The sequence below is a fragment of the Scyliorhinus torazame genome, chromosome 11 (assembly GCF_047496885.1).
Source record: "Scyliorhinus torazame isolate Kashiwa2021f chromosome 11, sScyTor2.1, whole genome shotgun sequence".
NCBI classification, from domain to species: domain Eukaryota; kingdom Metazoa; phylum Chordata; class Chondrichthyes; order Carcharhiniformes; family Scyliorhinidae; genus Scyliorhinus; species Scyliorhinus torazame.
Genome location: NC_092717.1, coordinates 136,011,909 through 136,034,417, shown reverse-complemented (window position 1 = coordinate 136,034,417; position 22,509 = coordinate 136,011,909). Strand labels below are relative to the sequence as shown.

At 46.6% G+C, this 22,509-nt stretch overlaps 1 protein-coding gene across 2 annotated transcripts in view; it reads right to left on the bottom strand.

The window, feature by feature from the left end:
• The window catches only part of LOC140386014 (uncharacterized), a 275,014-nt gene that overhangs the window by 43,861 nt on the left and 208,644 nt on the right, over positions 1-22,509 (bottom strand). For both annotated transcript variants that reach the window (XM_072468629.1, XM_072468630.1), the window contains exon 2: positions 12,308-12,387. In XM_072468629.1, the coding sequence (XP_072324730.1) occupies positions 12,308-12,387 (80 nt within the window). The remainder of the gene's footprint in view (positions 1-12,307; positions 12,388-22,509) is intronic.

Here is a 22,509-nt window from a genome sequence, read left to right as displayed (position 1 = left end):
CCTTATCTGGATTTAGCCCCTTACTCAGTTTCATTGATTCTAATTCTCAGCTGATTCGTTGATTCGTTCAGGAAAGTGTCAGTCACTTTTCTTCATAGAATTTACAGTGCAGAAGGAGGCCATTCAGCCTATCGAGTCTGCACCGGTTCTTTGAAAGAACACCCTACCCAAGCCCACACCTCCACCCTATCCCCATAACCCAGTAACCCGACCCAACACTAAGGTCAATTTTGGACACTAAGGGCAATTTAGCATGGCCAATCCACCTAACCTGCACATCTTTGGGCTGTGGGAGGAAACCAGAGGACCCGGAGGAAACCCACGCACACACGGGGACAACGTGTAGACTCCGCACAGTGACACAAGCCGGGAATCGAACCTGGGACCCTGGAGCTGTGAAGCAATTGTGCTAACCACCATGCTACCGTGCGATTGCCGATTGGTTAATTAGACATTAATCAATTACTTCAAATTAATTATCTTTCCCACGACTCTTGTCCCACGTTCAAACTCCGACGTCACGTCCAGTCTCAGTTATGAGATTGTTTCAAACTCATTGAATGTACCCTCATATCTCTTACTAGTCCATGTGGTACATTATTCATAATATTTGAGACAGTCATGGACAGTATTCAAAAGATTAGCCAATTTTATAACTTACTTATATTTCTACAAATTCAATAATTTTCAAGAATCATTTTATTTTCCAGTATATTTTAGCTAATATTTTAAAGGTCCCTCCTCTATAAATGTTGAACCCAACAACAGACTTCTGGGACACAATCTGGTCAGCACCACGCAGTTGCTGATGCATATTAAATGGAGACAGGAACTTCCAAGGTAATCAGTAGTGGGAGGTCGACTGGATCCAGTCAGATGCTGCACCTCTGAGCAATGGTCTCCCAGAGCTATTGCAGATGGCAGGACACAGCTGTGACATTCAGGTAGGGATGTCACCGACATTCCAGCGACTGCATAGCCGATTGGAGGATTCTCAAAGGATTCTCAGGAGATGATGTCGCCAATGCGTGGCACCTAGGTCAACATTGCTAGGGTGGCGACCACAGTAGAAAGCCTGGAGTATGACATCCGGGTCTTGAGTGGTGGTTACCCAAGGCATGGCTTAGTCTGTGAGGGAAGTGTCCCAGATGCAGGTAGACAGTGTCATGACACTGTAGAGCATGGCCCAGTCACTGAGAAGCATCGGCGAGGGCGTCAACACCATGGTGCAGACAATGGGGAGCCTCCAAACTGGCAGAGCCGCATGACTCAGAGCTCAGTGGAGCTCACTCCAGTGCCTCTCCATCCCAGGGGACACCCAGGCCTTTCAGTAAAGATGAACTGCGGGAGGCCAACCTAGGGCCTGCCACCAAAGAGATGACAGCGGTCTTCAGTTCTTCCGAATACCCCCTCCTGGCAGAGGCGCATTTCAAGGGCAGCAGGTAGCCCAAGATGGCTCAGCGATGCCAGTGACACCGGTAAGTCGGCCGTGGCCCCCCCGGCATCAGACCCTCCAGAGGACGTCCACCAAGGGTATCAAAGGCCACAGGGCACAGAAAGCAAGAGGCTGCTTCCACTTCTGATGTGCATCTTGAGGACACACCTTGATGTAGCAGCAGACCACTAGAGATCAAGAAGGGAGAGGATCACTGATTGGGCATGAGGGTTGCGGGGGGCATGGGGGGGGGGGGGGGGTACTATCTATAGCTATGAGTAATGGAAATATCAAATGTTCACAATTAAAACATATTACATTTGATACATGTGAAGCCTCTGTCACATTAATCTTCACAGCAGGTCTGCCTGGACCCCCACCTCCTGTGCCTCTGCTCCCCCCACCGCTCCCCCCCCAACCCCTGTCACCGCAGGGACAGTGGTCCAAGGTCAAATGCCCCCCGATGCAGACTCTGTTCGGAGGATGGTGAGTGCGTTGTCACCAGAAAGACAGGAATTAGACTTCGCACAAACTGAGAAAAGCCAGAGCTAACCCCACAATGAGTCATCATCAATCTCCTGCCTTGCATATGGACTCACTGACAGTACCGACACACAATGTTGTTACACAGACACTTGGTGGGTGCTCGGGGAGGGAAGGGGGTGTGGGAAGGTCAGGAATGGGATGGGGGGATGAGGAAAATGGGTAGGAAGGAGGGAAATGGTGGAGTTTGGGTAGGAGGGATTGGGGGAGGTGAGGGATTAGGGAGATGGAGGTATTGGGAAGGGGGATTGGTTAGGAAGGAGGGGAAATGGGGGAGAGGGGTTTGGGAGAAAGAGGGATTGGGGTGGGAGTAGAAAGATGGGGGAAGGAGGGATGGGGAAGGGGGATTATGTGGTAAGGAGGGGAATGGGGAGGAGGGGAGGATTGAGGGGAGGGAGGGATTGGGAGAGAGCAAAGGGATTGATTGAGAAGGATGGGAAATGGGTGTTTTTTAAAATACATTCAGGGGATGGGAGCGTCGCTGGTTAGGCTAGCATCTACTGCCAATCCCTAGTTGCTCTTCAGAAGGTGTTGGTGCCTTGCTTTCTTGAACCGCTGCAGTCCTTGGGGTGTAGGTACACCTACTGTGCTCTTAGGGAGGGAGTGCCATGATGCCGACCCAGCGACAGTGACGGAACGGCGATATATTTCCAAGTCAAGATGGTGAGTGACTTGGAGGGTAACGACCAGGTGCTGGGATTCCCAAGTATCTGCTGCTCTTGTCCTTCTAGATGGTAGTGGTCGTGGGTTTGGAAGGTGCTGTCTAAGGAACCTTGGTGAGATATTGCAGTGCATCCTGTAGATGGTACACACGTTCGTCAGTGGTGGAGGGTTTGAATGTTTGTGGAAGGAGGAGCAATCAAGCAGGCTGCTTTGTCCAGGATGGTGCTGAGCTTCTTGAGTGTTGTTGGAGCTGCACTCATCCAGGCAAATGGAGAGTATTCCATTACACTCCTGATTTGTGCTTTGTAGATAGTGGGGAGGCTTTTGCGGGGGGTGGGGGGCACAAGGTGAATTACTCGCTCTAGGATTCCGAGCCTTTGATCTGCTCTGGTAGCCACAGTATTAATGTGGCTAGTCCAATTCAGTTTCTGATTAATGGTAACCCCCAGGATGTTGATGTTGATTGTGGGGGGTTCAGCGATGGTAATGCCATTGAATGTCAAGGGACGGTGGTTAGATCCTCTCTTGTAGGAGATGGTCATTGCTTGGCACTTGTGTGGTGTGAATGTAACTTGCCACTGCTCAGCCCAAGTTGGATATTGTCCAGGTCTTGTTGCATTTGGACATGGACTGCTTCATTATCTGAGGAGTCGCGAATGGTGCTAAACATCGTGCAGTCATCCGCAAACATCTCTACTTCTGACCTTATGATGGAAGGCAGATCATTGATGAAGCGGCTTAAGAAGGTTTGGCCTAGGGCACTACCCTGAAGAACTCCTGTAATGATGCCCTGGAGCTGAGATGATTGACCTCCAACCACCACAACCATCTTCCTTTGTGCCATGTATGACTCCAACCAGCTGAGAGTTTCCCCCTTGATTCCCATTGACTCCAGTTTAGCTAGGGCTCCTTGATACCATACTGTTTGAAAATCAGCTGTATAACATGCTACATATCACATTAGCCATTAACCGCGATGCGGAGAGGCTGAATAGACTCGGACTGTTTTCATTAGAATGATGGCGGTTGAGGGGTGATCTGTTAGAGGTCTACAAGATTATGAGGGGCATGGATAGGGTGGATGGGAAGGCACTCTTTCCCAGGGTAGAGGGGTCAGTCACCAGGGGGCATAGGTTTAAGGTCCGCAGGGCAAAGGTTAAAGGAGATATGCGAGGCAAGTTTTTTTACACAGAGGGTGGTGAGTGCCTGGAACACGTTGCAAGGGGAGGTTGTGGAAGCAGATAATTTAATGGCGTTCAAAAGGCATCTCGACAAATACATGGATAGGATGGGTATAGGGGGATATGGCACTAGGAAGTCCTGAGGTCTTTGACCAAAGGTGGTATCATGACCGGTACAGGTTTGGAGGGCCGAAAGGCTGTTCCTGTACTGTATTGTTCTTTGTTCTTTGAAACATTCCAGATACATATTTGTACCAATACAAAGTTATATCAGCCCACTTTCACAAAAAAGCCCAAACACACGGTATCACCCCTCGTAAGTTCCTCAATGGAGGATAGGCCTGAGAATGTGCTACCATGTCCAGAACCATGTCGTAGAAATTATCTGTCCGTCAATGCATTGCTTGTTTCATGCATCAGTGCCATTTTTCACCCAGGAGCCGCAGCTGTGAAGCCCCTCCCACATGGCCCAATCTCATCAGAACCAAATCCTGGCAACCACATATTTCACTGGCACCCAAGGTGCAGTTGAACACCCTTGACTTCCAGCGTGTTAACCTATGGTGTGTGCCAGTCACATGCACCACCCACCACAACAGCAACAAAAGCATCAGCAATCTGTGAAAGCATTTCTTCAATGATGTCATCACCGAGCACTGGGGAGCAGCTCCGGTGCCTTAGAGATTCATGCTGGTAAATGGAAATGGCTCCTCATCTCCTCAGGCCCCCTCAGCAACCATTGCACCAGCTTCACGTTTTTAAAAAGGAGAGCTGACCGATGCACTTGTGATTTTGTGCTTGGGAGCCGGTTAATTCCTGGGAGGCTGTTGCATGCGATGTTTATCTCGCTAATGAGATGGAAATGAATGCAAATAAGAGCTGATGATATGCTCACCATATGTGGGCGTGATCCGGAACTTGACATCGGGAGCAGGTTGGTTAGAAAACAGACTGAATCATGCCCAGCGCAAAACTCGATTTTGGCCTTTCCCACTACTTAACCGGCCCACCCAGATCCACGGAGGTTTAATTGCGCTCTAAGTTCTTCCGGAACACTCTAGGACAGACACATTTTGTGCTATAAAGAAGGGTGCTTAAGAACACGTCAAGGACAGGAAATATGGTTTCTACCATCTTGGGTCCAGGATTTGTTCTTCTGTGTGAAATCATCTTAGTTCAATCAGACTCAAAAACTTGTGTTTAGAGATATCCATATGCTTCTTCGCAAATAGGCAATATTCAAACCTGAGGTTCGGGGCTGGAAAAGGAGCTAAATAAAGGACCCAATGTCGTGGTCATTGGAGTTGCAAAATCTGACAAAATTGTCCTGAGTATTATGCAATGCACTTTTAACTGAGAATTTGTGTCAGGGTGATCAGAGATGGGGGTGAAAATCAAAAAAAGGCATAAATGACAGAGATTTCACTAAATTCACGGTCAGTAGGAACAGCAAGTAAATGTGAAAAAAATGTAGCTTGTAGCTTACAGGCGATTTCAAGGCTTGGTATTACTGAATGTGGTCAGTGATAACATGGGTTACATAAGGGAGTTGAAGTTAAACAAGCATTAAGTCCCTAATTTGCATATGAAAAGGATTTGGCAGCTGCTTCAATTGGTACCCAAAGAATTATCACCAAACCTTGCTCAAATTGGCACCATTTATTCATTTTATGTGCAGAAAACTTTGAGTGGTCTTCTTGATGAAAAAAATAAAATATGGGAAATTCGCCCAAACAGCCACTGATAAAAATAGATCTGAGTAGGTTTGATACTGAAAAGGTTAAAGTATAACAGAGGAAACTAGAGCAACAAGAATCACTAGAAGTACGATCGACTGACACTTACATAAGTGTAGACCAGGGTGTCAGTGATTTCCCTACTCATTGCCCATAATGGCATGGCAGGGATTAATAGATTCCTGTTTGAGCTAATAAATACATGCCCGTGACTGACCACTCTAAGTAGGTTACGGCTGAACAAATCATATTTAAAGTTCTTGTGAGGTAATTACATTATTTACAGGTTCTGTCATGGTAATCTGCCAATCTGCCAATGTGACACATGGTAAAACTGAAAATTGCTGTCATTTCTTTCCCATCACAACCACCACAAATTTGTAGCCAGCTTCAGCTCATCTAATCCTTCATTCAACTGTGTGAAGTATCAACTCATTAAAGGGCATAAGCAGTTCTCAGGTGGCTTGCCTTGCTTATTAGAACACATCTCCGAGGGCTGCTCTGGCTGTTGTAGCTCTTTAGGAAATGTGCAACTGCCAACATTTCTAATTTCAGTTACCTGCATTGTAAAGCTCGGGTTAGAAATCAACACCATACATCAGGTGTGCACATCAATCACAGTCAAATACCAACTTATTGCAGCAGCGATGAATTATTGGTTGAGTCAAGTGACTTTAATCAATGTGCGAACAATGTTACCTTGACACATTTTATTACCAGAGCTTTTCCTTCTTCCAAGGTTTTGTTTTGAAGGGCACAGCCAAAATATATTTTCTGAACATTACAGCAGCTGCATTAACCCTCATATAAGCCTTCAGAAAAATCATCTCATCCAAATTTTATAATGGATTCTTTATTTTACAGCCTATAGTGAATGCTTTCAGAGACATACTCCCCAAAAATCCTAGTCACAAATGCTGATACAAAGAATAAATATCCTCACTCCAACTCTTTACCTCATTAGCCCAGGCACATATACAAGCAAATGTTTGTGCATATTATGATTACATAAGCTCCAATAACAATTATTACTAGGTTAAATTAAAGCTTAAGTGGAAAAGAAAAATCAAGTAATGCACATTTGAGAATTTAAGTAAACATTATCAGCTGCTGTTAATGCTGGACAAGTCAAATCCCAGAGTGAAACCTGGCTTAATAGATCCTAACTTTTTTTTATGGAACCGTGAAGGAAAGTTACTGAACAAATTCACAGGAGTCTGCTGATGAACTTTTAATATAAAGAATAAACTATTTATTCAAACAAGAAATGGAAACAATATTACATTAGGAAAAAAGGTCAAAAAGATCTCAATACAAATACAAGAAGAGGATTCAAATTCCTACTATTCCGTTACCCAATATTTTTACAGAAACATAAACAAGTAAAAGGTTACCACTAGATTGACACGAAACGCTTGTTCCTTGGGTATGGTACAATTGCAAACAGCTTTTCTTATTGTGCATTCCTGAGCATTCACATGATGCTTCTCACTTAATTTGCATCTCTCCCCGAGACACCTTAAAACCGTACCCTGAACTCATTGTCTCTCCACCTGATAAGCAAACAAACTAGTTCCTTGTTAAAACCTGATGGGAGGTCACGGGATCTGCGACATCAGAGTCCCTGTGGCCTCACCTGAGTATGATCTCCCTCGCTAAGGGGCGGAGCTACACTCTTCAATCAAGGGCCTCATGGGAGAATAAATACCCTGGTCCAAGTGTGGGCTGGGGGTAGGAGACCCTTCGGGAAGCAGGAGTTATAGCATAGTAGGTCAAATAAGCTGAAATATTTTTTTACAGTCATTGCTTCCATGTGGTCACTCGCCTGGACCTTTACACTCCTTAAACTCAGTCTTCCAGTAGCACCTCTGTGATGCACTATCAATTATGACGAGATGAGAGTAGAGTGTAATCGAGGCTTTATTACGCTGAGATGTGGAGCCTCCCGCAGCTGCTGCCGAAATGGCTGCAGCTCGGAGAGCACACACATTTATACTCCGCCTACTGGGTGGAGCCAGCAGGCAGGGATCTACCCCCGTACCTGTAGTATAGGTACTTACCGTAATGCCCCTCATATGCGGTATATACAATACAACAGTGGTGACAACCACACTCTGCTAAACTGATCACTTTACTGAGTCCCATAACTGACTATTCAGTTAACTATTGACCCACTAGCCTTGCAGTTTTTCTTCTTGGAGAATTTTAAATCCCTGCCTTGTCTTTCTGACACACACTGACATATCCCTCTCTTAACTCCTGGCTTTTCTGTGCCTGTGTCCCAGGATCACTGGGCAACAGTAAAATGTTTCTACTTTGTGCTTTCCCAGAATCAATGCACTTTCAACCCCTTTTAACAAAGCTACAGCTTCTACTTTTAAAGCCCAGGATCCTCGAGGCCTTTCTAACCACTTTCTCATACAAGCTGGTTGGCAAAGATTGCTGGATGATCTGAAGGTGCCTTGATTGCTGCGTTTGTGCAGTCTATGACTCCTGGTATTCATGGGATTCCAGCCACCACTCCAGATGTGGCAGAAATGCTTGGTGACATCACTTCACGACTGCATAGAGGATACCAAAGAGAATTCTCAGGTGTTAATATATGGGAGGGATGTCTGAAATTGAGAACTTGCAGCATTCAAGAAACTGAAATGGGGAATCCTCTGAAATGATGGGCTATGAAATGGAGGTGTTCCTTGGTTTTCCCTTTTTACCTGCTCTCAGGTGGCCTTCTGGTACTTGAAACTTGTCACACAACCTCTGTTGCACAAAACTATGTGCAAAAGTGTTCAACAAAAATTGACACAACCTTTATCTTGGCAGTGTTCTGTCTCATGAGATGACGGTTTGTCCCATTATTGTCAACTCTAACCTTGATCTTTGCTGCTGAGTTGGGAATGCAAACTAGGGAACATTCCTGGCTTCTCAAACCCAACTTGGGAGAAAGTGCCCTGAACATGCTAATTTAGTCCCGGGAAGCAAGTGTTAAAGGGAGTCTGGCCCACCATCCCAGACACAGTGTGAAGGCAGCTACAGGGCTGCTGGATATGGAGGGGGCTATGTGAAAACTGTCCTCGGGGCTTGTAAGAAAATGAAAGAAATAAAACACAACTCTCCATCTTTCACCCTTCACACCCGCATACATTCCCCATGCCCCGGTCCATGGCAATCCATGCCAGCTCATGCCCTCACCCAATCACCATAGAGCCTCATGCCCACTATGCAAAACTATGTCCCTCTACCCAACCACCATGGTTCCTAATACCATGGTGGTACATAAGAACATAAGAACTAGGAGCAAGAGTAGGCCATCTGGCCCCTCGAGCCTGCTCCGTCATTTAATGAGATCATGGCTGATCTTTTGTGGACTCAGCTCCACATTCCGGCCCAAACACCATAACCCTTAATCCCTTTATTCTTCAAAAAACTATCTATCTTTATCTTAAAAACATTTAATGAAGGAGCATCAACTGCTTCACTGCGCAAGGAATTCCATAGATTCACAACCCTTTGGGTGAAGAAGTTCCTCCTAAACTCAGTCCTAAATCTACTTCCCCTTATTTTGAGGCTGTGCCCCCTCCTTCTGCTTTCACCGGCCAGTGGAAACAACCTGCTGCATCTATCCTATCTATTCCCTTCATAATTTTATATGTTTCTATAAGATCCCCCCTCATCCTTCTAAATTCCAACAAGTACAGTCTACTCAACCTCTCCTCGTAATCCAACCCCTTCAACTCTGGGATTAACCTAGTGAATCTCCTCTGCACACCCTCCAGCGCCAGTACGTCCTTTCTCAGGTAAGGAGACCAAAACTGAACACAATACTCCAGGTGTGGCCTCACTAAGACCTGATACAATTTCAGCATAACCTCCCGAGTCTTAAACTCCATCCCTCTAGCAATAAAGGGCAAAATTCCATTTGCCTTCTTAATCAACTGTTGCACCTGTAAACCAACATTTTGCGACTCATGCAACATTTTGCGACACACCCAGGTCTCTCTGCACAGCAGCACGTTTTAATATTTTATCATTGAAATAATAATCTCTTTTGCTGTTATTCCTACCAGAATGGCTAACCTCACATTTGTCAACATTGTATTCCATCTGCCAGACCCTAGCCCATTCACTTAACCTATCCAAATCCCTTTGCAGACTTCCAGTATCCTCTGCACGTTTTGCTTTACCACTCATCTTAGTGTCATCTGCAAACTTGGACACATTGCCCTTGGTCCCCAACTCCAAATCATCTATGTAAATTGTGAACAATTGTGGGCCCAACACTGATCCCTGAGGGACACCACTAGCTACTGATTGCCAACCAGAGAATCATCCATTAATCCCCACTCTTTGCTTTCTATTAATTAGCCAATCCTCTATCCATGCTATTATTTTACCCTTAATGTCATGCATCTTTATCTTATGCAGCAACCTTTTGTGTGGCACCTTGTCAAAGGCTTTCTGGAAATCCAGATATACCACATCCATTGGCTCTCCGTTATCTACCGCACTGGTAATGTCCTCAAAAAATTCCACTAAATTAGTTACCATCCATTCCAACTTATACTCTTCTACCCAGCCCATGTCCATTTATAGCAACTGCGCCAACATAGTGCCAACTTATGCTCTCTGATGCTCTCACACACCACTCCATGCGGAGATGAAATAAAATAAAGTTTTCAGTTCTTAAAGTCTTCTGACGATTTCACTATTAAAAAAACACTCTCATTAATAAAACAACATTCACTATATTTAATTCTTTGAAGTACTTAGGGCTGGATTTTCGGCTATGTCCGGAGGGAGCATCTGGTCTTACGACCAAAAAGTCGGCGCCATCCTTGCAATGATGCTCCGCAGGTGAGGGGCTAGCAGCGCGGCACGTAAACCTGCAGATAAGGCCAGAGAATGGCCAGGTCCGTGCCGCGCATGCGCACATTGGTAACCTGCGGCGGCCGCACCGCACAACATGGCACCAGCCGCGCACAGACTCGGCTTGCCAGATAGTGTCCCCGGTAACCCCCCTTGCCACCCCCAGACCAACACCCACCTATCCCCCCAGCCCCCGCCGAAGCCCTCCCTGCCAGTGGAACGGCTCCTCCCCCAACTGTGGCGGTACTGGACACAGTCCGCAGCCATCACGCGAGGTCTCCGAAAACTGAGAGGACACACGACCGTCACGGCCGGGAAGTCGGCCAATCGGGAGCAGAACATCGGGAGAGGGCCTCAAGTGATGTCCTGAGGCCGTCCCAACGGCGTGTGGCGTACTTAGGGATTACGCCATTTTTGAGGGTGCAGAGCATCCGAAAAACGGCACTGCCCCCGATTTCAGTGTAAAACCAGATTCTCCGGCCAATCGGCGAACACGATTTCCCACCCTTTATTTCTTGTAATGTTTAATCCTCTAAATGAGCAAGCATTCACATTCATAGCTGCACACCAAAGGCTTCATAACCAACTGGAGCTGTCAATCAAACTGTGAATGGATAGCTACTGTTATAATCATAAATTGTGAAATTGGCACTTTACATCTCCAAAACCTCACCTTACCTTTCCCAAAGATGTCCCTGAACCTAGATAAAATTATACCTTACCCCTCCAAAAGGGATTGGTTCGATTGGGCCTGTATTCACTGGAATTCAGAAGGATGAGAGGAGATCGATTGAAAAGTATACAATTTTAACAGGGTTGGACAGACTAGATGTCGGGAGGATGCTTTTCCAGGTTGGGGATCTAGGACCAGGGACACAGTCACAGGACATGAGATAGACCATTTAGGGCTGAGATGTGGAAAAATATTTTCACTCAAAGGGTATGAACCTGTGGAATTCTCTCCCAAAGAAGACAGTGGAGGACAAGTCACTGAATGTATTCAAGAAAGAGATAGATTTTAAAAAAGATTTTAATGGCATCAGTGGGTATGGGGAGAAAGCAGGAATACGGTATTGAGATCGAGGGGCAGCCATGATCATATTGCATGGTGGAGCAGGTTTGAAGGGCCGAATAGCCTACTTTCTATGTTTCCAACTTGAGAGTACAAGGCACTTTAACCTTTAACAGTTTTAAAAAACTGACAGAGGCTTGCCATTGTGCGAATACCTCGTGGAAAGGCTGGGAGTAATACAGTAGCACGCACCCCCTCAAGCTGATCACATCTCCACTGCATCCCGCCAACTCCTGCTGCATTCCCGTCAGCAGCACTCTCACTGTTGACAAAAAACCTTGACCATCTTGCAATGGGCACGCTGAATTGATCTGTCGCCTCCTCACATTGTTCACCATCCCTAACTGGATGCCAATCCTGGAAGTGGGTCCTTACTTATCTGCCTTCCAGAAATTTTGAAAGTGTGCTGCTGCTGTTGCGAATGAAGTCAGGACCTAAACATAGTCTCAACAGTCAAAGATTTTCTATGACGCAAAAATTGTGCCCCAAGTATAGTTTTCAGGTAAAGTGTGATTGGCAATATTTGATTCAAGAAAAAAATCTATCCGAAAATGTTAAGGTATCATCTTGGTTTAGATTCTGCATAATATGATTTCATAATGTGGCACCACAAACTTAAAGCCATTTCAGGGATTTGTTGTGCAGCAATTAAAGTAAGCTTCAATCACAGTTAATTTGACAGATAAATAGCACCATAAAATAAAATTCATCGACTTACTTCATTATTGATCATCACACGTTGCTCCATATGGAATACACAAAGTTTTAATAAAACAAATTGATGATGTTCAGATTATTATCCATTGCTCACCTTTGATTGCACATCCCACTGGTAGCTGATGAATACTTTGGGCTGCACCTCATCACTGTCAAAAGGCCACAGAATTGAAGCTATAGGGAAAGCAACACAGAATCATTCCTAGCATAATGTACAATCCAATCAAAATCATATAGGCTAGAGATTCCAAGAAGGGAAACATTCTGATCAGCATCAACCTCGTGTGGGAGCAAGAAAATGATTTAGTGGTATGACAGATCCCTAATCCACATTGGGCAACAAGCAATGTCCAATATACCTTTACTGCTGGACTATTTTCCATTTATTCTTGCCACCTCACATCTAATGGAAAAAGGAGGGATGTCGTAATGGTTCCTTTGGGAGTGGAATTTTCGTGATATTTTCAGTGGGAGTGACATGAATGGTTCAGTCACGGTTCATAAAAGGTATAAATCAACAGCTGCAACATTCCCTATGATAGCTCTTTTTCTGAAATTGTCTATTGTCCCCTCCTCAGAACATGGGTTATTTCTTCCTCATATCAGCACATACATGCTGCTGTTATGTATGCTCCTACCCTGGCACAGAGCAAAAGAGACAATGCCTTTTGGTTACTATGGCATTTGGTAAACTTTAGTTCTCAGCATGAAACCCTTAATAGGTGCGGTGACAAGAAAAGGCAATGTGCAATTACATGGCATGCAAGGCATGAATGACATTAATTTTCCAGTCACTTTTGCAGTTCCTAAGAAGGGGCATATTCGACTTGAAACATTGGGCGCGATTTTAGGCTGGGTCATGCTTCAGAGAGAGAGAGCGGCGCGGCCATTAGATTGCGGGACAAGCCAAAATCAAGAACGGGTGCCAATCGGATTGTAATCTAACTGGCCTGCTCCCGTTGGCAAAATCAGGATCCAGCTGCAGCACTGGCGAGAAACCAATGGTCACCAATTGAAGCCAATCTCCATACAATTAACGGGAACGATCTCCTATCTCATGGCCTCCCGTGATCTTACCACCTCTCCAGCAAGTGGTCACACGGGCACCAATTAGTCAGCCTTTTTAAAACGTGAATCTGGCGGAATGGTTGCTGTGGGGATCCGGGGAGGTGAGTCGCCATCTTCGCTCCCATGCAATGAACCCGGGGGCATTGGGGTTTCTGCACCAGTGCTCGGGGGCGGGGGCGCATTGGGGGAGCCCCCGTGTGGGTGACCACGGGGCGGGGAGGGGGAGCATGGGTGGGTGGCTCACCCCTGGGCTGCGAGGGAGGTGGGGGTTGACTGTTTCAGCGTCTGTGGGTCGACCATGCCACCCGCTGGATCGGGAGTAACCATTGCAGAGGCAATCCCAGCCCTTGACTGACTGCCCCACACGCCACCCATAGCTCCCACTGACCTTGGAGGTGTCTGGCTGCGTAGCTTAATGCTATTGCGAACAGGGAATTGGCAATTGCAGTTAATTGAGTGCTTCACACATCCAAAGCAGATCCCTGTGGGTAGGCATGTGTGCCATGTAGCATGCGGGGGTTATTGCCTAGCATCCCAATCATACAGTGATGACTGGACACTGTGCTAGAGCACTGCAGGAAACAACACCACTGATGCAGCAGCCAACATCCAAACACCTGGGTTAGCTCACTGGGCTAAATCACTGGCTTTTAAGGCAGGCCAGCAGCGTGGGTTCAATTCCCGTATACAGGCGCCGGAATGTGGCGACTAGGGGCTGTTCACAGTAACTTCATTGAAGCCTACTTGTAACAATAAGCCATTTTCATTAGGGCAGCACGGTAGCCTTGTGGATAGCACAATTGCTTCACAGCTCCAGGGTCCCAGGTTCGATTCCGGCTTGGGTCACTGTCTGTGCGGAGTCTGCACATCCTCCCCGTGTATGCGTGGGTTTCCTCCGGGTGCTCCGGTTTCCTCCCACAGTCCAAAGATGTGCGGATTGGGTGGATTGGCCATGATAAATTGCCCTTAGTGTTCAAAATTGCCCTTAGTGTTAGGTGGGGTTACTGGGTTATGGGGATAGGGTGGAGGTGTTGACCTTGGGTATGGTGCTCTTTCCAGGAGCCGGTGCAGACTCGATGGGCCGAATGGCCTCCTTCTGCACTGTAAATTCTATGAAACCACCCAGGGTTGGACCCCAGCACCGGGGACATTTCCGTGATCAGTGGGTGGGTGTGTGCACCGGGGAGGGGATTAGCACCCAGTCCAGGTAACGTTACTTGCGGGTGTCTGGGGTACAGGGTCTGGGGTCTGGTGACCAGCTGCGGCTGAAGGTGCGTGGTCAGGGCATGTTGGATGGCAGGGGATGTGTGGGTGAGGAGGAAGCAATGGGGGACGGGAGGATCAGTCTCTCACCCTCTCCAATTCCCTAACAGATAGTACATGAGATGGATGACATCTTGGACCCACGGAAGCTGCCCTCATGGTGTTGCTGGCAGGCCACGTGGCCAGATGCTGGAGGAGGCAGTGGCAACAGGAACAGAAGTTCGAGGCGGCGGCCCTTGTGGAGGGCCCCGCCTCACAACTTGAGGACCCGGCTGCCCATCACACCAGGGAGGAGCCCAGAGGAAAAGGTCCGGACAGTCCAAGCCGGCATTGCTGGTCTTTCGAACAGATGACAGACAGCGTGTGCCACAGGAGGCTCCACCTCAACAATGGGACGGTGCGGCACCTTTGCCATGTCTTCACGGCACCATGTGGAGGAGGAGGACACCCACTCCCAGTGGCCATCAAGGTCACTGCAGCCCTGAACATCTACACATCAGGGTCATTCCAGGTCTTGTGTGGCATTTCACAAGCTACAGCCCACAACTGTATGCGTCAGGTCACGGATGCCCTGTTTGCCCCGGCAGAAAACTATATAACTTTTGACATGGACCAAGCACAACAAGATGCCCGGGTAGCAGAATTCTCCACCATCGTTGGGTTGCCCTAGATATAGGAGGTAGTGGATAGCACAAATTGATAGTGGATAGTCTTGCACTCAGTTGGTCATCTGGTATTGCCCTACATCAACAGAAAGGGGTCCACTCCCTGAACATCCTACTCGTGTGCGACCATCACATGAAGATCATGCACTTGTGTGCACATTTCCCAGAAGTATGCATGACAACCACATCCTGGGGCAGTCAGACATCCCAACCTCTTCCTGGACCACTCAGGAAGAGGCTACCAGGTGCGGGTGTCCTTCTCCTCCATGTGGTGTCAAGTCTGTGAGGACATGGCACAAGTGCTGCACCATCCCCTTGTTGAGGCGGAGCATCCTGCAGCACACGCTATTCATCATGTTTTCGAACAACCAGCAATGCCTGTACACCTTGGGCCATCACGGGCCTCCCCTTCTGGGTCTCTCCCTGGCCTGATGGGCAGCCGGGTCCACAGGATATGGGACAGGGCCCTGCACATGGCCCGCCACCTTGAATCTCTTTTGATGTTGCTGCTGCCACCTCCTCCTGGCCTACCAGCAGCAGCATGACTGCAGCCTCTGCGGGATCCAAGATATCGTCCGTACCATGTAATATCTGCAAGGAATTGGCAGAGGTGTGAGTCTGACAGCCAGTGGTGTCCCCCATCCCAGAACCCTCCATCCCCCATCGCTTCCCCTCCTCACTCCGTCCTCCCCACGCACCCCTGGTGACAGTGGGAGCCCCTGCTCACTGGCCCCCAGACCCTGTACTCCAGACACCTGCACCTTACATTATCTGGAGCGGGCGCTGGTCCTCTCCCCGGTGCACACACCCACCCAGGGTTCCGAAATTTCTCCCGCGATTTAACGGCCTCGTCATGCTCTCATATAGTGCAAAACGGTCATTAAATTGCGCCCCTAATATTAATTGATTACCCTGGCAAAAATTGCTTCAGCTATGTAATCCTGTGATGGAATTTTAAGAGTGGTTCACCACCTGGCAATCCAACAAGAAATACAAATCTTGCACATTTAGCGAAATTGCAGGTAGACATTATTATTAATTTTCAAATTTAACAAATTGAGACACCTGATGCAGAACTTCCTTCGAAGAAAATGCATATCAAGAATTAAGACATTGTGTCAGTGCAGTTCATTAATTTTAATGGACAGAATTCTGAAGAATATGCTAACTTATGTTCTAAATTTCCGGATAAGCATGCTACTACACAGTGCTCCTTGATAAAATCCAGCTATATGTTTGAGGTATGATGGAAAACCTGCAGTAGAGCAATGCAAGACAGATAAACAACGGGCCACCGAATTTCTAAGTACCCAAGGCTCCTTCGACAGCACATTCCAAACCCATGAACTCTAACAACTTGAAGGACAAAGCGAGGCAACACATGGGAACACCAGTACCTGCAAGTAGCCCTCCAAGCCACACACCATCCCAACTTGGAAATATATCATTGTTCCTTCACTGTCGCTGGGTCAAAATCCTGGAACCCCCTCCCTAACAGCGCACTGAGTGTATACACCAGGCATTGTCAAACTCGGGGGCGCGACCCGTGGGTGGGTCACAGGCCGGTGTCGGGAGGGTCACGGAGCCGCGCGTTGCAGCGCTCCCGATCGCGCAAATCCGCGCGCAACAGCCACAGCAGCCGGCTTTTAATCATGCCAGCTGCAAGCGGCCTTCAAATTGGCCAGGAACAGATAAAAAAAATTCGGCCGCACTGCGCATGTGTGCCCGATCATCGGTGCGCATGCGCAAAACTATGCACATGTGCACCGATGATCGGGCACGCATGCGCAGTGCGGCCGCATTTTTAAAAATCTGGTCGGAGCCTTTTTTTAACAAGTTCGGGGGGCCAAAGGGACCAAAGGGACCATTGGGGCCAAAGGGACCCAAAACCATTCCCTCCAATTTTGTCAGCAACAAACAAGGTAAGAGAAAATGGTGGGTCGAGCAGGTGAGCCGGCGTGGGCCGGGAAAGTCGGCCGGCGTGGGTCGCGAAGGTCGGCTGGCGTGGGTCGCGAAGGTCAGCCAGGTTGTGTCCCGAAGGTTGGCTGGTTGGTAAAAATGGGTCCCCGGAAAAAAAGTTTGAAAAATACTGGTATACACCACATGAACTGCAGTGGTTCATGAAAGGGGCTCACCACCACCTTTTCAAGGGCAATTAGGGATGGGCAATAAATACTGACCAAACCAGCAATGCCCACACTCAGCAAAAGAATAAATATTTTCAAAATTGGCCTCCAAAAGCAATTTAACCACTCAAATAAAATTATCTCTATTTTTGGCATCCGTGATCATTTCAGTTCCCATTTCCTGAACCAAGCTTCCGTTCCACGTGTCAAAGACTGACTTTTTTGATGGGTAAGAAAAGCAAAATCTTGATTCTCTGATGTCAGGAGGTTTGCACCTTTATGCATTTTCTTTGTGTAAATTCAAATCAAATTTTGACACAACTTAGTGACATTTGTGCAGCAATTATTAGGGTAATTTAATTGGAGTATATATTTACCGAAATAGAACATTAAACAGGGAATCCTGATTAGAGGTTTGCGTAAAGCATTGGTAAATTCTTCTGTCAGTTATTGTCAAATAAAAGATAAGGGACTACAGATTATAGAGAAGCATGTTATTCAGTCAATTAAAGATTAACTGTATTAATGAAACTGACACTGGCTATACATGGGGCAGGATATCAGAGACAACTTGTGTGCTCAGTGAGTGGGGGCTAAAGTGATTCCTGGTTCGGCCAAGCTCAATTGAGATCAATTGGCAGCCAATGTAAATCATGGCCGCATTGGGCCAGCAGCGTTAGCAGGGGCAGGTGCCCTGTCCAATGGCAGCCCACCGTGAAGTTCAAAGGTGGCGAGCAGAGGCCACGGAGTTATCTCTGCCTATGCAGAATGACCAGTACTGGGCGACACAACAGGTGGAAGGAGTGTTCCTGTGACCCCTTGGCCTTCTCCCTCTTTGTTCCTGTCCTCCCCCCTCAGAGGATGTGCTCCCTGCTGAGTAAACAATACCCATCTGCTGGTATACAAATAGGGCTGGCAAGTGCACAAAGTGGAATGGTGTAACAACAACAATCTCTCCCTCAATGCCAGCAAAACTAAAAAGCTGTTCATTGACTTCAGGAACCAAAGTATTGTGCACACCCCTGTCTGCATCAACAGGGCCGAGGTGGGCCGCCATTGAGGTGGGCCGACAGCTTCAAATTCCTAGGTGTGCACATCACCAAAAATCAGTCCTGGCCCACCCACGTCGACACTACGACCAAAAAAGCACAACAGCACCTATACTTCTTCAGGAAACTAAGGAAATTTGGCATTTTCACATTGACTCTTACCAACCGTTACAGGTGCACCATGGAAAGCATCCTATCTGGCTGCATCACTGCCTGGTATGGCAAATGCTCAGCCTAAGACTGCCACAAACATCAGAGATTCATGAACACTGCCCAGTCCATCACATGAATCCACCTCCCATCCAATGACTCTCTCTAGACCTCCCTCTGCCTTGGAAAAGCGGGCAACATAATCAAAGACCCTTCCCACCCGGCTTACTCACTCTTCCAACTTCTTCCATCGGACAGGAGATACAGAAGTCTGAGAACATAAACGAACAGATTCAAAATCAGCTTCTTCCCTGCTGTTACCAGACTCCTTAACGACCCTCTTATGGACTGATCTATTTGATACTACACTCCTGTATGCTTCACCCGATGCCTCTGTTGTTGTATTTACATTGTGTACCTTGGGTTGCCCTATTACATATTTTATTTTCATGTACTAAATTATCTGTTTGAGCTGCACGCAGAAAAATACTTTTCACTGTACCTCGGTAGACGTGCCAATAAACAAATGCAATCTGATCCAAACCTAATCTCTTGAGAGTTCCACACTGTGCTGAGCCCAACTCAGAAAACAATCTCTCAAAGCCCCAAAACACTAGGGGCGTGATTTTATGGCCACTCTGCGCCCGAAAAATAGCTTGCACGGCACAGTGTGGCTGACAGAAGCCGGGAGGGAGACCCCACTCCCAGGATCTACCCGGTTCACAATGCCTCGAGAGATCTAACGCGATCTTGCGAGATGTTGAGATATAAATTCCGCTCATTTTGGGCAGGATCACATTTTTGAAAATCTGCATATTAAAACACTAGTCTCAGGAGCACTGCCAGGGTGCCAGGTTGGCATTGCCAAGGTGCCAAGCTGACATTTTTGCACAGTGGAGATCCGACCAGAATGCCCTGCACAGGTGTTGGGCGGGTTTGGGGACCCTCTCATAGTGCATTGGATGTTGGGAGTGTCGGGGGTCACTTTGGGAGCTCCAGAGATCGGGATGCCATTGATCTCTCACTCCACTGAGGTGTTCACCAAGCAGAGATCCTCAGTGAACAAAAGGGGGCTATGTGCGGCCTCGGCCGTGTGTTTCGTGCTGAGGCCCTCTATCTAATGCGAGTGCAGTTTTGTAGTTGTGTTTATTGGCGGTGCGAGCACCAAGAAACACACTGCGGGGGCAGCACGGTGGCACAGTGGTTAGCACTGGGACTGCGGCACTGAGGACCCGGGTTCGAATCCCGGCCCTGGGACACTGTCCGTGTGGAGCTTGCACATTCTCCCCCTGTCTGCGTGGGTTTCACCCCCACAACCCAAAAGATGTGCAGCTTAGGTGGATTGGCCACGCTAAATTGCCCCTAAATTGGACAAAAAATGAATTGGGCACACTAAATTTATTTTTTAAAAAGAAACACGCTGCTAAACACGCTCGCTATGGGACTTTGTTCCCATTTAGTTATATCTCACCCTACATGAAGTCATTCACTGAAATTCCCAACTCGACAACAGCATTTGCTCCTTACCTTTTATCCCACCCTTGAATCCAAATTTTTAAAAAAGGTTGGTCCATATTTCCCGTGCACCGAGCATGAAAATTCTTGGTGAGTTGGGGTTTCAATCCCCTCAACAGTCTGGATAATTGTTGGTGGGTGTGCTGCTTATCTTTACCTGTGCCCTCCACATGTCATTTAATGTGTTTCCAGATCAGGCTTCCGCCTACACGGCAGATGTAAAATTCTACCTCTGGAAAGAATGAGAGGAATATAACTTTAATCTGGAGCGTGGCACTCGAGACCTTGAAATTGATCAGATTCTCAGTCCTTGGACCTTGCCTGACACGTTATCTTCTGGTGTTTTCTAGAAGTCCCCTGACGTCTCACCTTCTTCAGAATCCCTTCATTCTTGGTACGTACCATTGATTAGGTGTTTTTTTATGTTTTCATATCTACATCAAAAAAGTTTTGATCAAGAAATTGACAGGTTGAAATCTTTTGTAACAGTTTTTTTGTTTGATCGATCCAAATGATGCTTTGAAGGCATGGCATCTCCACACTGGTGAAACTATCCACTTGTTGCTAGTTTCTTTTGATACTTGTGAAATGAAATGAATGAAAATCATTTATGGTCACAAGTAGGCTTCAAATGAAGTTACTGTGAAAAGCCCCTAGTCACCACATTCCAGCACCTGTTTGGAGAGGCTGGTACGGGAATCGAACTGTGCTGCTGTCCTGCCTTGGTCTGCTTTAAAAGCGAGCGATTTAGCCCTGTGTGCTAAACCAGCCCCTGTCTGTGTCATTATCCTTGATCTATGTGATTTCAACACTAATTTGCTTTGAGGTTTTGTTGCTTTATGGTTGCTGAATTTGCTTTGACATCTCATGGCCCTGTGACATGGGATTGCTGCATAATACATATGCAGCATGCTTTCTGATCTTATTGCTTCAATATTGACTCATTTTCACTTTTTTTAGATTTTGATCAGTTTCTTTTTTTAAATCTTTACAGAGTTATACATTACCAATGTCCAACAATTTGCTGAGGAAAATATTGGCCTGGACCTTTTGGTTAGCAGTAAACAAACACTGCTAGCCATTTAATACATTTGCATTTGCTGATAGACATCCTGAGGGCATTTGCATCGGAAAGTGCAGTGATTAGAAATCAGAAACAGTACACACCCTCTATGGGGGATGTAGAGCATGTGTGACCACGGCAATAAATATATGTCTCCTTAACCATTCAGACTAATGAACCCTTACTGATTAATATAATAATAATTTTGTAATTTAAATTAAAAAGCTCTCACAACAATTCAAATCAGAAGGAAGAAAGCCCCATGCTTATAAGTGCCAGAGAGATTTTTTGCCAATAATGAAAACTTATCATGCCATTAAAAATTAATTTATACTTGAAATGACAACACTGAACATGTTCTAACATGTTTAATAGGTATCTACTATGTAAGTACCACAGTTTTGTGTATTTGAACACCAAGTCTCTCAGGAGGTAGCAGTATAATGAATCTTCTTAAGGAGCATGGCAACTCGACTTTCCCCATTTAACTGTGCATCTGTAAAGACTCAAACTTGCTGTTCATCTTGTCATGATATGCAAACATGCAATCAATGAACACACAGAATAGGACGCAACCAATGGGCAGTCAGGACACTCAGAGGTGGCATCACCACAAGGGGGCATGACATAAACACTTTAAAAGGGATGAGGCACTCACACCCGGCCTCTTTCCACAGACAGACAACTAGAGAGTTAGACAGGGTTTATCAGCAGCATCACACCCCAGCACGTGGCTTAGAGCAAGTGGTACAGTTAGACTGAGTTACTACAGTTAGATTAGCAGAGAGTCAAACTCATTTGAGAACTGTGTTAATAGTTCAATAAACACGTTGAACTCATTTCAGAGTCTGTAGCATCCTTTAGTTAAGACTGCATCAAGTAGCAGCCTGTGTTATCCGAAGAAGCATAACACAACATGATACGAGGAGTGACTGTTCAATCTATTTAGTTAAACTCAGCAAGATCCGTGACAACCAGTTACTGAATACAGGCACAATGGACAAGATTCAGGCTCCTCATCAGCTCAGGACCACCGGCAATCTTAGTGCCAACTGGCAATCATTCATGCAGAAATTTCAACTATACGTGAAGCATCCGACCTCAATTGCGCGACCGATGCTCGGAAGACAGCTCTTTTACTCACCACTGCGGGTGACCATGCGATAGAGATCTTCAACTCCTTTCACTTTTCCGATGGGCAGGACAAAACAAAGTACCAAACCATCCTGGACAAATTCGACAGCCATTGCAAGGTGGACATCAACAAAATCTTCGAGCACTACATCTTCAAGCAGAGGATGCAAGGTAAAGACAAATCCTTCAACTCCTATATAACTAACCTTAGACTGCTAGCGCAATCCTGCAACTTCGGTGATATCACTGACTCCATGATCAGA